General features: G+C 32.0%; 1 protein-coding gene across 1 annotated transcript in view; it reads right to left on the minus strand.

Moving 5' to 3' along the window:
• Window positions 1–18,645, minus strand: part of LOC143064775 (uncharacterized) — a 44,147-nt gene that overhangs the window by 17,447 nt on the left and 8,055 nt on the right. Inside the window, exons 3-10 of the mRNA XM_076237858.1 lie at window positions 15,451–15,836; window positions 15,042–15,123; window positions 14,283–14,365; window positions 13,022–13,161; window positions 11,193–11,479; window positions 6,975–7,023; window positions 3,121–3,186; window positions 2,411–2,495 (exon numbers count right to left, since the gene is read on the minus strand). Of these exons, the coding sequence (XP_076093973.1) occupies window positions 2,411–2,495; window positions 3,121–3,186; window positions 6,975–7,023; window positions 11,193–11,479; window positions 13,022–13,161; window positions 14,283–14,365; window positions 15,042–15,123; window positions 15,451–15,836 (1,178 nt within the window). The remainder of the gene's footprint in view (window positions 1–2,410; window positions 2,496–3,120; window positions 3,187–6,974; window positions 7,024–11,192; window positions 11,480–13,021; window positions 13,162–14,282; window positions 14,366–15,041; window positions 15,124–15,450; window positions 15,837–18,645) is intronic.

The following is an 18,645-nucleotide window of genomic DNA, read 5'->3' on the forward strand; positions in this document are numbered from 1 at the left end:
ACTTAACCAGGTGCTCCGCAGGGCGCAGCTTTATACGACCGCAGAGGTCGAACCCTGAACAGTTGGGGCAAGTATGGACAAAACATTCAAGCGTGATACAGCTCTGAATTTGGATTGTGATCAAATTATTGACATTACATGGGTTTTTTTTACACAAAACAAATGTCAAGATTTTACAAATCAATTAAAGATTTCTTCTTCAAACTTTTTAAATCTAAAATTAAATAGTTGACACAGCATAGGTTTCTGACACAGAATGAATGTGGTCTAATGAACTTAAAAGTTTTTTTTTGCCTTTGAGCAATTCACTATGCTGTTGAATATTAATCCTCTCAAAAAAATGTTTGAAGAAATTTTCTTTTTATTTATGAAATCTGAAATGAGAAAAATTTAAACCCCCCCCCTTTTTTTCACATCCCCGTTTCCCTTTTTCCAAAACTGATATCAATTCAAATTTCTAATGGAGTTTGCAACAATAACTACTCTTTTAAATACATCATAAAATATTAAAATGTAAAATAAAGTGCTTGTTATCACTGAATGGTAAAGATTGGTTGGTAGTAAAAGTGAATATACATTGTTTATTGTATAAAACAATAAAAAAAACTTCATCAGCAACATTTTATATTGGCAAATTTCCAATGAAGTTATTTACATAAAGTTATTGGCAAATAAAAATAGAAAATGACATCATAGTCATGTCTGGCAAATGTCCAACATACATTATCTAAAAACATTTTAGATAAGATAAGGAAAAAAAGCTTCATCAGCAACATTTTATATTGGCAAATTTCCAATGAAGTTATTTACATAAAGTTATTGGCAAATAAAAATAGAAAATGACATCATAGTCATGTCTGGCAAATTTCCAACATATATCATCAACTACTATTCTATACAAAGAAAGATAACTCCAATTGAAAATTAATTGCTATTGCACAATATTGTGCAATTAGATATTTCTTGCTATTGTGCAATACTGTGCAATTGAAAATTTCTTGCTATTGCACAATACTTGATATGGAATCCTGATTTGGACCAACTTGAAAACTGGGCCCATAATTAAAAATCAAAGTACATATTTAGATAAAGCATATCAAATAAGCCCAAGAATTTAATTTTTGTTAAAATCAAACTTAGTTTAATTTTGGACCCTTTGGACCTTAATGTAGACCAATTTGAAAACTGGACCAAAAATTAAGAATCTACATACACAGTTAGATTTGGCATATCAAAGAACTCATTTATTCAATTTTTGATGAAATCAAACAAAGTTTAATTTTGGACCCCCATTTGGACCAACTTGAAAACTAGGCCAATAATTAAAAATCTAAGTACATTTTTAAATTCAGCATATCAAAGAACCCCAAGGATTCAATTTTTGTTAAAATCAAACTAAGTTTAATTTTGGACCCTTTGGACCTTAATGTAGACCAATTTGAAAACGGGACCAAAAATTAAGAATCTACATACATAGTTAGATTCGGCATATCAAAGAACCCCAATTATTCAATTTTTGATGAAATCACACAAAGTTCAATTTTGGACCCTTTGGGCCCCTTATTCCTAAACTGTTAGGACCAAAACTCCCAAAATCAAACCCAACCTTCCTTTTATGGTCATAAACCTTGTGTTTAAATTTCATAGATTTCTATTTACTTATACTAAAGTTATGGTGCAAAAACAAAAAATGATGCTTATTTGGACCCTTTTTGGCCCCTAATTCATAAACTGTTGTGACCTCAATTCCAAAAATCAATCCCAACCTTCCTTTTGTGGTCATAAACCTTGTGTTAAAATTTCATTGATTTCTATTTACTTATACTAAAGTTATTGTGCGAAAACCAAGAATAATGCTTATTTGGGCCCTTTTTTGGCCCTTAATTCCCAAACTGTTGGAACCAAAACACCCAAAATCAATCCCAACCTTCCTTTTGTGGTCATAAACCTTGTGTCAAAATTTCATAGATTTCTATTCACTTAAACTAAAGTTATAGTGCGAAAACCAAGAAAATGCTTATTTGGGCCCTTTTTGGCCCCTAATTCCTAAAATGTTGGGACCAAAACTCCCAAAATCAATCCCAACCTTCCTTTTGTGGTCATAAACCTTGTGTTAAAATTTCATTGATTTCTATTCACTTTTACTAAAGTTAGAGTGCGAAAACTAAAAGTATTCGGACGACGACGACGCCAACGTGATAGCAATATACGACCAAAAAATTAAAATTTTTGCGGTCGTATAAAAACTGTCTTATTTCTTCATCTTTCAAAATAATGTCAACATGACTGTTTACCCAGTAATCTTTCTTATTCATTCTTTTCCCTTAACTCTCACATTCTAACATCACTGATAACTTTGAAATCTTTCTTTTATCATGCTCTCCTTTCAAACCTTAACATAAATGCTTACCCTTTCCTCATATAATTTTGCTTTCAGCTCTGCTTCAGCTATTTTTCTAGTTCTATCTCTCGCTGATGATGAATATTTTGACATGCTGAAACAAACAAACAATTAGAATTACACAATACACATGATACATGGTGATGCCTTTGCTAATTACATTTATCTTATAACAGCATGTTGTATTTTCATGAACAAAACAATTGCTGAACATTTGATTAACATCTATTGTCAAGAAATTTATAATTAAGCAGCTGCATCAAGAGAGCATGATTAGCCGTAATTGTGCACTTTGAATATGTTTTGAAAATAAAATGAGCTATTAAGAAGGCATTCAATCAGAGGCAAATAAAATGGCTCACACAGCCTAAATGAAAAAGATGAGCTCCCAAAAAATGCTATTAGTTTCTAAAATTTACTTCTTTGCTTTAATATGCTTCTTTTTAAAAACTTGGTCATTTATATATCTTTTCTGTGAATTCTAACAACTTTTTTTATTCAAATTTCTATTCTATTCTAAAATGTTTTCAGATGGTGACACATAAACATGATAAATGAATGTTCAAAACTTTTTCATGCCTATTCTTACATGCAAATCATTAGAAATTGGTAACAAAATTTAATTCAGTGTTCTCTAGTATGAGGATGAATACAAATCTGAGAATAATAGCCACACAATTAATGTATTGAAGTTCACTTCTATATGATTTTAGACTCACATTCCTGAGACCCAGCTGTCTGATAAATACTCTGAACTTCTGTAATCTTTGTGGTCTGTAGAAATTCTGTAAAATATAAATTGTATAGTTATACCGAGATGAAACCAATCTTTAAAATTGAATTATCTAACTTTATTCTTTGAGCTACAAAATTTTAAATTGAAAGGTAAAAACCCTTGTCCAAATTTTCAACAATTCTACTTATAAAAAAACTTTAAAGTATTACAATTCATATATACAGTGGATTCCTCTTAATTATTCAAATGCCAAGGGAAATTATGAAGTTATATGAATTGAGAAATTCATTAATAGTTTTCAAGACTGTTTGCTTGTTAGTACAAAATGAATTTCGTAATTATTTTTTTTTTTCAATTTTGATGTTGTTACAACAGACAATAAAATGTTGTAATTTGCAAAAAAAAATTAAAATTCATGATCCAATATGTGCCATAAACACGAAAATTTGTCCACAGGAGACTATGCCCTACTCACACACATATCACATTTCCATGTTCAGAGCTTGCAAAATATGGGTCAATATAATATCCCCTACTATGGAAAGAAAGGGGATACAAATTTCACATCATAAAGATAACATATATTTAGTTTCAAATAGATGTGATTCCATAGTAACTTCTTTAACCCTTCTATTAAACAGGATAAGGGAGAGATGTACAGACCACAAAACAATATCCCCTACTATCATCGAAAGGCAGGCCTCAGAACACAATTATTCCTCCCATTGGTTGCAATGCATTTTTTTGGTAAAAGTAAAATTAAATTTAAAAATTTGCACCGTTTCAAACATAAAATAAATTTAACTGCTTATAGACCATTATTATTTGAATAAAATATGCTTGTCCCAAGACAAATTCATCAGTGCTTTTTCTTTTGAGAGCCATATTAACATGCCAATGGTAGGATTTAAATCTTGAATAAATAATGAAGGCTAATTTCTACCCTACTTTCATTTTGGCCAAATCACTAATTTCACTTTCAACAATAAATTTTTTCCACGTTTTACTTATTTCAATATATATGCACTTTAAAGGACCACTTCAATATTAAACATTTCAAAGAAAACAGTAGTCAGAATACTTAGGAACTTTATTCCTGGACCACGAACAAAGGGAATTAATTGTAGTCTGAGGCCGGCATTAAAATAGAGAGATCTGATTGGTGAACTTACATATAAATAAAATTATGTTCTGGAAGATCCACCATCATTGACAGCAACTATTTCTTCGACGTGAGAAATTATGGATTTTTAATTTGATAGGAAAATCACAATGTTTCTTTGCAAGCAATGTCTCATTATCCATATAAAAACCAGATGCTCCGCAGGGCGCAGCTTTATACGACTGCAGAGGTTGAACCCTGAACGGTTGGGGCAAGTATGGACACAACATTCAAGCTGGATTCAGCTCTAAATTTGGATTGTGATTAAATAGTTGACACAGCATAGGTTTCTGACACAGAATGAATGTGGTCTAATGAACTTAAAAAAAAATGTTTGCCTTTGAGCAATTCACTATGCTGTTGAATATTAATCCTCTCAAAAAAAATGTTTGAAGAAATTTTCTTTTTATTTATGAAATCTGAAATGAAAAAAATTGACCTTCCAATTTTTTTTTCACATCCCCCTTTCCCTTATTTCAAAACTGATCTCAATTCAAATTTCTAATGAAGTTTGCAACAATAACTACTCATTTAAATACATCATAAAATATTAAAATGTAAAAAAAGTGCTTGTTATCACTGAATGGTAAAGATTGTTTTAATCTATCAGTTGGTAGTAAAAGTGAATATACATTGTATATTGTATAAAACAATGATTTAAGTTGATTCAACTACTATTCTGGACAAAGAAAGATAACTCCAATTGAAATCCAATTGGAATTTCTTGCTATTGCACAATATTGTGCAATTAGATATTTCTTGCTATTGTGGAATACTGTGCAATTGAAAATATTTGCTATTGCACAATACTGTGCAATTGAAGATTTCTTGCTATTGCACAATACTGTGCAATTGAAGATTTCTTGCTATTGCTGAATACTGTGCAATTGAAAATTTCTTGCTATTGCACAATACTTAATATAATAATTTTGGATCCTGATTTGGACCAACTTGAAAACTGGGCCCATAATCAAAAATCTAAGTACATGTTTAGATTCAGCATATCAAAGAGGCCCAAGAATTCAATTTTTGTTAAAATCAAACTTAGTTTAATTTTGGACCCTTTGGACGTTAATGTAAACCAATTTTAAAACGGGACCAAAAATTAAGAATCTACATACACAGTTAGATTTGGCATATCAAAGAACCCCAATTATTCAATTTTTGATGAAATCAAACGAAGTTTAATTTTGGACCCCGATTTGGACCAACTTGAAAACTGGGCCAATAATAAAAAATCTAAGTACATTTTTAGATTCAGCATATCAAAGAACCCCAAGGATTCAATTTTTGTTCAAATCAAACTAAGTTTAATTTTAAACCCTTTGGACCTTAATGTAGACCAATTTGAAAACGGGACCAAAAATTAAGAATCTACATACACAGTTAGATTCGGCATATCAAAGAACCCCTATTATTCAATTTTTGATAAAATCAAACAAAGTTTAAATCTGGACCCTTTGGGCCCTTTATTCCTAAACTGTTGGGACCAAAACTCCCAAAATCAATACCAACCTTCCTTTTATGGTCATAAACCTTGTGTTTAAATTTCATAGATTTCTATTTACTTAAATACTAAAGTTATGGTGCGAAAACCAAGAAAAATGCTTATTTGGGTCCCTTTTTGGCCCCTAATTCCTAAACTGTTGGGACCTAAACTCCCAAAATCAATACCAACCTTCCTTTTGTGGTCATAAACATTGTGTTTAAATTTCATTGATTTCTATTTACTTAAACTAAAGTTATTGTGCGAAAACCAAGAATAATGCTTATTTGGGCCCTTTCTTGGCCCCTAATTCCTAAACTGTTGGAACCAAAACTCCCAAAATCAATCCCAACCTTTCTTTTGTGGTCATAAACCTTATGTCAAAATTTCATAGATTTCTATTTACTTAAACTAAAGTTATAGTGCGAAAACCAAGAAAATGCTTATTTGGGCCCTTTTTGGCCCCTAATTCCTAAAATGTTGGGACTAAAACTCCCAAAATCAATCCCAACCTTCCTTTTGTGGTCATAAACCTTGTGTTAAAATTTCATAGATTTCTATTCACTTTTACTAAAGTTAGAGTGCGAAAACTAAAAGTATTCGGACGACGACGACGCCAACGTGATAGCAATATACGACGAAAATTTTTTCAAATTTTGCGGTCGTATAAAAAGCTACTGCTCAATGAAGCAAATCCATATCATAACTGAACAGAGCACATGTATAAATTCTATATTTTAAGTTATAAATGAGACAACAAGTCTGTACACCTGGACACATGTCAAATGTTTATTCATTTTGATGGAGGATATAGGCTAAAATTTTCAGATTTTTTAACGAAATGAAGGTGGTACATAACACTACAGGGAGATAACTCAGTAAAAATCTGTAATGTTTTACTCACTTTTTATTGTTAAGGAAATATTAAGTGTTTTAATGATCGAACCTAGTGTATGTCAAACTGCTATATATCCAATGAAAATTTTAAGATAAAATGTGTGGTTCAAGTTTTTTTTTTTTTTTTTTGTAGTTTTGTCAAAGGGTCAAAAGTAAATATCCTGTCAAAATTTCATGAAAACTAAACAAGCCAAATAAATTTTATTCAAAGTGTTTCGTACCACCTTAGATGTGTATGATGACTGATTTTAACTTGGATGTGTACAGATTAATGTATGCTTAAAAGACATACCTTTGACTTCTTTCTATCATTGACTCTCTTTCAGGTGGAGTTTTTCTGCCTAAAAAATGAACAGTGTTGTATTAAAAGTTCTAATTTGTTCAAATGGTAAGTTACCATTAGTTTTGATAGATACTTTTCAATGAATTGCTGCTTTGATTTAAAAAACATATATAACAATCTGAAAAACAAGAATCTTGCTGATGACATAGTTGTGGTTATTATGGAATATATAAGTGATTAAATCCTAACCTTTTTGGTTTTATAGCTCATCAATTCTTTCAGTTTTTATACACCATTAGCTTTCCAAATTTTTTCTTTGATCATTCCTGATAAAGGTTATTCAAGAACATTAAGGACACATCAAATTATAATGAGTTGTTCACATTTTACTCTTTTAAAAATAGTTGATTGGACCCAAGTTTTGAACTTATCCAAGACATTGCTGATATAAATCTATAGTATAATTTCTGAAAAATCAGGCAAATATTGTACATCAGATAGTGTCCACAAGATCAGACAGATGCCTGGTACTTCTATGTCACTCACAGCTTGTCGCAATGGAGACAAATAATGTCTTACAAAGAAGACATTTTTATTTTCCATATTTTTGGAGCAACATGTTTGATTTTGCTCAGGGCTATTCCAGAAAAAAAATGTATGGGGGAGGGGTTGGGGGGTTGGAAGGCACTTTTTGTCAGCACCCACCAGGGGCATAGCTAGAATGAAACGATGTGCAAGCAACTACCGGCGAGCAGAGCGAGGCGAAAAATTTTTGGGACCCTTTTATGCAGAATTTTTTTTTCGGTTTTCGGTCATAGAACGGTTAAAAGAGGAGCTATATGTCGATAGGACTTATAAAAAATTTATGAATGTAAAACTATTAATAATTCTTCTGAATAGAGTAATACATAAACAACACATATTTTGTGAATTTACTCAAAATTGTCCAAAATATGCTCTGTGGGTCTAGGCAGAAACAAACTTCTCTATTACTTTCACTGAAATCCCGATGAATATACAATAATGCTAGTAACTGTCGTTGTTCATTGTTGATCGTACATTTGTTTTCAACATATACGTACTTACACTGATAGATCTCCATGGCAGCACTCGTGATATGTTATTAACCAGCGTACGTGTTCGTCATCGACTCGCGACCTCCCAATTGAATTCGTCAAAATTACATGCCAGTGTCAATGAAAGTATCCTAGGACATGTCCTAAGATAGGTCTTAGGACATTATTTAGGATGGTCTTAGGACGTGTCTGAGACATGTCTTAGGATGTAAAACAAAGCTGTCTTAGGACAGTCCTAACTATGATGGTCCTAGGACCATCCTAACACATTTATTTAATTGAAAATATATGTAGAGATTTGTATGACATAGATTGAATTGTATTTTAGAACCTATATGTAAATAGAGGGAGGATGACTCTTATATAGAAAACAATTAACGCAAAATAAAAGTTAAAGTTTTTACGGAATACTTATAAATACGTTATTAAATATGATAAAAGATATAAATGAATTTAATACGAAAACAAAAGTAAATGGTCACAAAACTTTGTGATATTCGTACATAAACTAGTTTTGTCCTTAGGTCCACTCGATTTCATTACATGTATCGAATCAGGATTAGGTAAAAAAGAAGTAAACTTTTCCCCATATTTGAATTATTTAAAATATTTTGCTTATGATGATAGTATTGTTTAGGCTTCAAAAAATGCAGCACGGAATAATTTAATATAATACAATTAAATCTTTAACAAACATTAAACAATATTTTTTTTTAATAATTTTGTCTAATGACAGTTTAATATTGTATTAGTATTTTTAGTATTGAGTTTATTGTTGTTTTTATTACGTTTTAGATAGATGTAACCTTTAGGACTATCCTAAGACACCTAATTGTATATCCTAACTTTAGGACCAAATTTAGGACATATCTAATTTTAGGAGACTTTCGTTAACCCGACTTAGGACTAAGACGTGTCCTAAGACCATCCTAAGACATGTCTTAGTCCTAGGACAGCTTCGTTGACACGGCCCCAGGTCAGTTTCGTATATCTAAGACAATGTTGAGATTTGTTTGTTTATTATATTTCCCACAACACGACGAAGCAGATACAGCGCAAAGAAGCGATTTTTCTGATTATACTAGACGCGACTCCACTCAGTCTCTCCAGTTCCCTTATCATATGGTATATGAACGCAATGAGACTTTCCAATACTGTTTTGGCGTGTTTGCAGGGTCATGAGGGTGATTGGCTCCGATAGCCTGTCGACCACAACGCCTCTGCATATTTTCAACAATTTCGAAGGGTTCTGATAATTCTAATTATTGGTACATCTCATTCCAAACTGATGAATCGTACATTGTAAAATGTGTCCAAAACTACATGTCTTAGGCTGAGTATTACAAATTTAAATCTTGTAAAAGATACAAGTTACTGTCCTATTTTGTCATAATCTCCAATAAAACTTTTATTTTGAAACCAAATGCCGTTATTTAATGATATTTCATCAATTAAAAAAGTGACAACATAGGTGTTTCCTTTATCATTCAATTTATAAATTTTTATTTTGCCATTTTTTTTTTTGCATGCCGAATCAATGTGCACGCAACAGCGTGTTAGCGTATAGGGAGCTACGCGCCTGCCCACCACCCAGACAATTGTAATTGAGACTTAAAGGGCATTATAGTGTGAAAAGTTGCTCTGAAACCCATCACCCATGTATTATTAATATAATGTGCCTTCCAACACCCCCCCCCCATACATTTTTTTCTGGAATAGCCCTCATAACAAATCCTGGTAAATACTTTGTCATTTCCCTATTGACAATTTAGCAGCTTGGAAGTTTTTTTTATCTACATAATATTCCATCCAGTTTTGACAAAGTTATTGATGACTGAAAAACTTCAATAAATAATTTCTATTTTTTGCTCTGAATACTGTCTTTTGGTAATAAAAAAGCCTTGTGTCAAAATTTAATGAAATTCTATTATGTATTGACAAATCATTAATATCTGAAAAAACTTCAACCACAGACTGAACCAAAATGTGGACGCTGCCACTGAGGATGTTTTCAAAGACAAAATACCATTTTGTCAGCCTTAACCCTATGTTCCATTCTACACTTGATTCTTGTTTTATTCTCAACACTCTTTAGGATGATTGTGAACAAGTTTGGTTTTCACTGACCAAATGGATTAAGAGAAAAGATTTATTTTCTAGATTATAGATGGATAGCAAGACAAAAGACACGAACTAGCATCCTAAAGATCCTGTGATGTATAAAATTTGTGGAGTTGTACCAATTAGAGTAATAACGAGACAATTTACAACAATGCCATGAAATTATTTAAACGATCATAGAGTAATTTTGCAAACATCAAATGACAATAAAACAAGTGAAACTGCGAGCTACTGCTCACTGATGATACCCCCGCCGCAAGTGGATAATATTAATAGTGTAAAAATATGCAAGTGTTCGGTAAACAGGAAGTTGTTGAGTGATGAATCTGAAAACGCATCACACGGTATAGCTGACTTATATAAATCCTGAAACCAAATTTCAGAAATCCTTGTATTGTAGTTCCTGAGAAAAATGTGACGAAAATTTTCAACTTGGCTATCATGTGTAAAATCATACAAGTGTTCGGTAAACAGGAAGTTGTCAAGTGATCAATCTGAAAACGCATCACACGGTATAGCTGACTTAGATAAACCCTGAAACCAAATTTCAGAAATCCTTGTATTGTAGTTCCTGAGAAAAATGTGACGAAAATTTTCAACTTGGCTATCATGTGTAAAATCATACAAGTGTTCGGTAAACAAGAAGTTGTCAAGTGATCAATCTGAAAACGCATCACACGGTATAGCTGACTTAGATAAACCCTGAAACCAAATTTCAGAAATCCTTGTATTGTAGTTCCTGAGAAAAATGTGACGAAAAATATTCATGGGACGGACGGACGGACTGACGGAAGGACAGACAGAGGTAAAACAGTATACCCCCCTTTTTTAAAGGGAGGGTATTTAAAGGGGGGTATAATTACAAGTTATTCCTGGCCCAAGTTCACAAATTGAACTTCTCTTCCAACAATGTTACATTAACATGATTAAATAAATCAAACCTCAGATATCAGTCAATTATTTCAGGGACTTTGGAATTTCACACAAAGATCTTTTTAAAATCCATGGTCTTAATAATAAGAATTCATACCTCTTTGAGATTCTTCAGTTGTAAATAGTTCTAACATGGATGTGTCTGGTAGTCTTGTTGATTCTAACAGTGGTCTCTGTGGTAATGAGGTAGGTGTTTGTACAGTGCTTCCACTTAACGAGGTCTTTCGAATCATTTCTATCGGGGAGACATGTCTCTCCAACATAGATGATCCAGGAGGATGTTGGATGTGTTTTGCTTTCATTTTATGACGAGGAATATCTTTTGCAATGTCTATTTTTGTAACATAATGATTTGTTCTGTTTCCCAGCAAACTTTCTTCTGACCTGAAGTGAAAGAACAAAGCCGAAATATTAAAAAAAATGTAAAATGTGCAACCCCTGTTATTATTATAACTGTTTATATCCACACATTCTACTAAAATTGTTTGTTTTCATATGCCAAATTTGCTAGAAAACTTTATAGTGACATAAACTGGTCTTTTAATCTTAGGGTCATTGTTTCTATTTTCTAATAGAACCAGAGGTTATGTCATAAACGCATAAAAAAATACCCCATCCCCAACACATTAAGTTCTGATTAGGATTTAGGAGAAGCAGACCCTAATGGGTACAGAGGTTTGTGGGTATGACCAAGTCCTTGTCATGCCACAGTAAATCCAAAAATAAATTCTGGATGAAGATTTGTAACAGGTGCAAAATAACTTCATGTAAGAAATATTTTTTAAAGTCTAATCAAACTGTTGTCCATTTTTCCAGTAACAGTAGCACATACAAGAGATGGACTGAAATATGAACAGACACCCGATCACTATACTCTATTCCTAAATTTTCAAGTGTGTTATTTGAATAGCACTAGACATCATACAGCAAAATTAACACTGCAAACATTCTACGGTTCATCTTAATGTGGTACCTAACACTAAAGGGAGACAACTCTGTAAAATCAGCAGAACGTTTTAATGACGTTGTGTTCTTAAGGGAATATAAAGCTTCTCAATGATCAAAATGAGTGTTTGTCAAACTGCTATATAACCAGCGTAATTTTTCTGATTAAACGGTTGGTTCAATTTTTCTGATTTTTTGATATTTTTGTCAAAGGGTCAAAGTAAATAATATGTCAAAATTTTAAGAAAATTAAACGAGCCAAATTAATTTTAGTTCAGGTGTTAGGTACCACCTTAATGCATTGTAAAAGGCTGTTTAATATTCCCATAGAAAATTTAACTGTCCAATCTACGGCCCTGACAGCAAACTTAACCTGACGAGAGAAAATAACTCTTAATACGGTATACAGCTTCAATTAACTGTAAACAAAGAACTATGTCTCACCTTTTTGTAATATTTGATAATATAATGCAAATGTTGGCAATATCTTTTAAAATATTAATAACATGTAAATTATGCAAAACATTTTAGGTCAATGAACAAAGTTTTAAGGTGCAGGTTCAAATAACCTCTATTCAAATGAGAAATTCTGATATCTATAAAACTGCATACCAAATACTAGTGACTTATCATTAGTGGTTCCCCGTAATCTGATCTAATCACAAACAAATACATGTAAGCTAAGCAAAAGTTTCAAAGTAAATAAACCATGACTGAGCCAAATAATCTCCATGGAAATGAGATGTGACAATGATTATACAACTGCATACCAAATATCATTGTCCTACCACTAGTGGTTCCCCCAATAAATTGACCTAATGCCAAACTCATAAATTGTTGATGCTGCTGCCGCCAGAAACTGTTCATATAAGACTAACTTATTCTACTTTGTAGAGGCAAGACAGAAAGCTAAGGTTCAACTAAAGTGCACATGTTCCTTTAAGTATTTTAGTGCATTCATAAACATTTCATAAATCTCACCTGTGTGATTTTGATTTATTCACAGAAGGCCAGTCTTGTTGGTTTACTTCATTTTCTTCTGTTTGTGATGATTTAAGTGGAACACTGGTATACTGTTGAAGCAACATCTTATATCTTTCTTTTTCATCTAGTCGTACAGTCTGTAACATAAAAGTCCATTAAAATTTTTATCACTTCCTAAGTAAAGTGTAGTGCATTTTAATGATACAACCTGAGCATGAGTTAAAGGTAATTTTACAGAAAGTTATAATAGTCGTAAATTACTACTAAAATTGATTAAAACACCTCTAAGCCATTGCATGTCTTGCAAAATTCAGCAAGGATATGGCTTGTACGCTGCCTAAATCAATAACCATTCTAGGTTTAAACATATTTCAGGGGGAAAATAAACACACTTAAGCAGTCTTAAAAGTGAAAACTTCAAAAGTGGAGTAATTTCTTTCAAAATATATGGGGAATGTGTCCATAGGACACAGGTGATGCCTCTGTATGCATATCATATAAAGTTATAAGGAGACATTACTGAAGAACGGTAAAAGTGACGCTCCCATAATTTGTACTTGATCTGAGTTCTGTGGTAATAAGTATTGTGAATAAGTTTCATAAAACGGGCATACCTCTTGAACTGTTAAAGTGACACCACCACTGTATGTTTATATAAGTTTCATGACTTTAATACCATCAAAATCAATTCAATTCAATTCAATATTTTATTGCCATATAAACTTTACAGTTTGTGAAATATAATCAAACAAATGGAGACAATAACTATAAAAATCAAAAATGACCTGTATTTTAAGAACAATGACATTCTATACTATTTTTTTAAATGGTCAAGTGGTACTTTTATTTTATTCTTAAATCAAAGAAATACCTATTTCTAAGAAAGGGGTATAACTCTGGAACAGAGATGTAAATATGCCAAATTTCAACTTGACCTGTAATATGGTCCATGACATTTTATTAAATTTAGCTATTTTTTCATGAAATAAATTACCATTAATAGCCATAAGTTATACCATAAATGTAAAAACAGTCAAAAACATTGTATTCAGGTTTCAAAAGAATTGGTCAAGGGGTGTAATCATTATCAACTGGAAAGGAAATAAAACAAAACTTTTAAGGTAACCAAGAGGCTTAACTAACACATATATGTTGACATGTTTTAACAAAGAAGATCTTTAATTTTCGGCTAATCAAAAGAATCGTCGTAGAATTATCCTTAGTAGGACTTTCGTAATATTTTGTAGATTATTTTTACCTCTGTTGCTGTGAAGAGTACTTCAGGCTTTTTCTTTTCAAACAATGATCTCTGCTTTCTTCTGTCACTCCCTGGTCTATGATCTGTAACAAAGTTATAAAATTAATGGGCATCTTCTTCCTCATAGGCATTATTAAGTCCTCAAAATTTTAAATTTTCTTTTATGTTTGCTAAGAAAGAAAAAAATATTTATACACTACAGACGGGATGGATTTTGTTATTAATACCTGCTTACTGTTGGCTAGATTGTTGGCTGATCACTCGATTGATTAATTGAGTTTGGACTTAAACACCAATGTAAGTATTTTTTCTTATCATTTTGTTAGACCACTGATCCAGGGTAAAGCCCTCACGAACATCAAAGCCAGGAGTCTGTTGTTCAGTGGTTGTTCTTGGTTTCTGTCATTCACATGTACATTTGTTTTTTTGTTTAATGTTTTTTAGCCTAAATCAGGCAATTGTTTCACCTTTTGTATACTTAGATAGCTTATTCTACATGTATGGTGTGGATATTGTTTATTCTTGAAGGCCTTAAGGTACCTGAGGTTTTTTACATGTTATACGTTTGGACTATGGTGAATAGTTGTCTATTTGGCAATCATTCGACATTTACTAATAGTTGTCTATTTGGCAATCATTCCACATTTACTAATATTTATTCTTAGTTTGTTTGAACAGGAATAAACTTAGATCTGTAAATAAGCTAAACGTTTGTTTCTTATACAATTTTTTCATTTCTTTAGATGAATACAAACATACTGCTCTGTTTCATACTGTCTTGACCATTTCTGCTGGGCTCCATAGAACCCTTTACTACTGATGCATAAGACTTTCTACCAATCTGTTGTAATTAAGCATAGTAAATATTCTTAAATAAGTCTTATGAATTATTATACATGAAATATAAATCTGTTTTCAAAATTATGCTCAATACATGTATGTACAAAAATATAAATATAGATTCCTTTATGTTGAGAGCTAGATATTTTGTCATTTGGAATGTTACTGTCTAGATGAGACAAAAACAGCATATTCTTTTATAAGACTAAATTTATTTTATGCATAAAAATCTCAGAAAAAATTTGCAAATACATGTAACTTTTCATTTTATTTAGCTAACAAAAATTAATCAATGATTTTGATTATGATGGTTATTGTCAGTGCTTACTTGTTGATAACCTGGTCCTGGTCCTTGAATTATGTCATCACTACGTATTTCTCGTCCATCACCATTTACTATATCACCATCACTGATGGAATTTCTCTCTATTTCCTGACTATTACCATTATAACTTGGAATTTCAGATGAAGCATGATCACTTCTTTTATCCCTGACATATATCTGACTTTTGCCAAAGTTTGTCTGAACTTGATTTGACCTCTTTGCCACTGATATCCTGTTACCATTATGTTTTCCTGACACATCATGGTCTCCATCATTTGTGAAATTCTGATGTAAGTCACCATTTCTTTTGCCTGGTTCTTTTGTTTTAAAATCAAACATGCTACTCCAGCTTGATTTACTTTTAACCCAGTTAGCCATCTCAGCAAAAACTGAAAATAGAATTTGAATTATACAATCTTTAAAAAACTCAAGGTGAATAAGTTTGGTACAATAACAGGATAAAAATCTTTCAAGATGGAGATTTCATTTTGCTTGAAATAAATTGTATGTCTATATAGCTTTAATTGCATAAAGTAGCCTATCATATGAGACAAAAAGTGACATTGTGAAAAACAGAAATAGCAAATTATCTCCCTTATTTAAAGCAAATTTATATTGAAACAATATTTATATTGTAATCAGTCTAAAGTTACCTATCATTTAAAATCAGAAATAGCTTTGAGTAAACTGGTGGTCATTACCCTTTACTTTTATTTGAACAAGAAAGTGTCCATAGTACACAGATGCCCCACTTGCATTATCATTTTCCATGTTCAGTGGACCGTGAAATTGGGGTCAAAACTTCAATTTGGCATTAAAATTAGAGATATCATGGGGAACAACTGTACTAAGTTTAAAGTTGATTGGACTTCAACTTCATCAAAAACTACCTTGACCAAAATCTTTAACCTGAAGCGGGACGAACGGACGCACAGACGAACGAACAGATGGATGAACCGATGCAAAGACCAGAAAACATAATGCCCCTCTACTATTGTAGGTGGGGCATAACTAAGTACTACTTTCTATTTTCAGTAGTAGGGTTTAAAATTACAATAAATGGAGAATGTGTCCGATGCTGCTTGTAACATTATAAAGGGACATAACTCCAAGAACTATAAAAGTGACGCTACCCAAATTTGTACTTGATCTGTGTTTTGTGGTAATAAGAATTATACCATTTGGTTGAAACAAACTCATTAGAGAACAGAAACAAATTTTGGGACATACAGATATATGTACGTACAGATTGACAAGGGTAAAACTTAAAGACCCCTCCACTACAACGAGGCATAAAAAATATAGAATAGACTATTTTTCATCATATTTTCTTATCAGCATATGAAAATTCAACGGTGGATTCTTGATTTCTTGTTTTTGCTCTTTCCAAATGGTCTTAGCAGTTTTTTCACGTTGTGTTGATACTTCACAGTAACAGGATAGGGGATGGTTGAAGGTTCACTTACATATCAAACTCAGCAACATTCATTATATTTATGTCAGAGCCTGTGTTAAGCCAGAAATCTATTATCCAGTTGTTTTCTTTAGTTGCTATTTGTCATTAGTTTTTTCATTTAATGTTGTGGTGTTAATCAGGCCATTGGATTTTCTATTTTGAATTGTTTCACATTTTGGCATAACCAAGCCTTACGATTCTTACATGTACTAAATTGTGTACATGTTTGCTGTTTGGTTCATTGTTAAAGGCAGTAAAGAGAACTGTATCTATTTACATCTACATGTATATCCTTTGTTTTTTGTGGATAGTTGTCTTATTGAATTTTGTAATCATATGACATCTACTTATATTTATGTAAATGGTGGTTTGGTCAAAAGACTAACAGCATGCTTATTGGGTACAACAATTAGAACACAGAACCTCCTAAAAGGATTTAACTTCATGGCAGATCTGGATGTCTTACACAGTAGAACCAATCCATATCAAAGTTCAAGATTAATACCAATGCAAATTCTCATTAATCAAAAGCCCGTTTAAAGCCTAACCTTCTACAATTAATGTTACACCTATACAATTATATTTATAAGATTTTTTTTGCTTAGGTATCCAGTCCAGAAACGAATTGTTGAAATTTTATTCAAATGACTACAAAATCAACATCACCAATGAACTATTATGGAAGTTTTTTTTGGAATAACTAATTTGATAAAACTAGCTTTAGTCTACTGTAATACATTTACATGTGGCTATGGCTGGTTTCCACTACAAACACAACACATTATATAGTAACCAGATGCTCCACAGGGCACAGCTTTATACGACCGCAGAGGTCGAACCCTGAACAGTTGGGGTATGGACACAACATTCAAGCTTGATACAGCTCTGAATTTGGATTGTGATTAAAAAGTTGACACGGCATAGGTTTCTCACTCAGAATGAATATGGTCTAATTGACTTAAAATATTTTATTTGCTTTTGAGCAATACACTATGCTGTTGAATATTAATCCCCTCAAAAAAAGATATTTCTGAAGAAATTTTCATTTTAATTTCTGAAATCTGAAATGAGAAAAATAGTACATATAAAATGACATACAGTCATGGTAAAAATTAATATTAATAATAATTAATAGCAACTTCTAAAAATAAATTGATAGCTAATCATCTCAAGACAATCATCATTTCTTAATACATAATTTTCAAGCAGTGCAAGGGAGATATATATAACAGTATTCTTTAAATGGAATTGGATAACCTCACTTACAGATTTCAAATTCTAATGTCTAAATTGTCCTTTAACAAGAAAAACCCTTGTTTCCCCCCCTTTTTTGCCCCTTATTGCTAAATGATTTGAGCCATAACCCCCCCCCCCCCCCCCCCCCAACCCCCAACCCATCCCTTTGTAGTATGGAAACTACTTGTGGTATAATTTCAGAGAGATTTAAACACAAGTTATTGACTGGAAACTACAAATATGCTTATTTAGGCCCCTTTTTTGGCCCCTAATTCCTAAACCTTTGGGACCATAACCCCCCAAATCAATCCTTCCTTTTCTGGTTATATAAACCTTGTGTTAAAATTTTATTGATTTCTATTTACTTATACTAAAGTTATTATCCGGAAACCATCTGTCTTCGGATGAGGCCGACAACGTGATACCAATATACGACCAAATATTTTTGCGGTCTTATAAAAACTTCAAGTTTATAATTCATCCAATTATGCTTTGATTTGGACATA

The sequence above is a fragment of the Mytilus galloprovincialis genome, chromosome 2 (genome assembly GCF_965363235.1).
Source record: "Mytilus galloprovincialis chromosome 2, xbMytGall1.hap1.1, whole genome shotgun sequence".
NCBI lineage: Eukaryota > Metazoa > Mollusca > Bivalvia > Mytilida > Mytilidae > Mytilus > Mytilus galloprovincialis.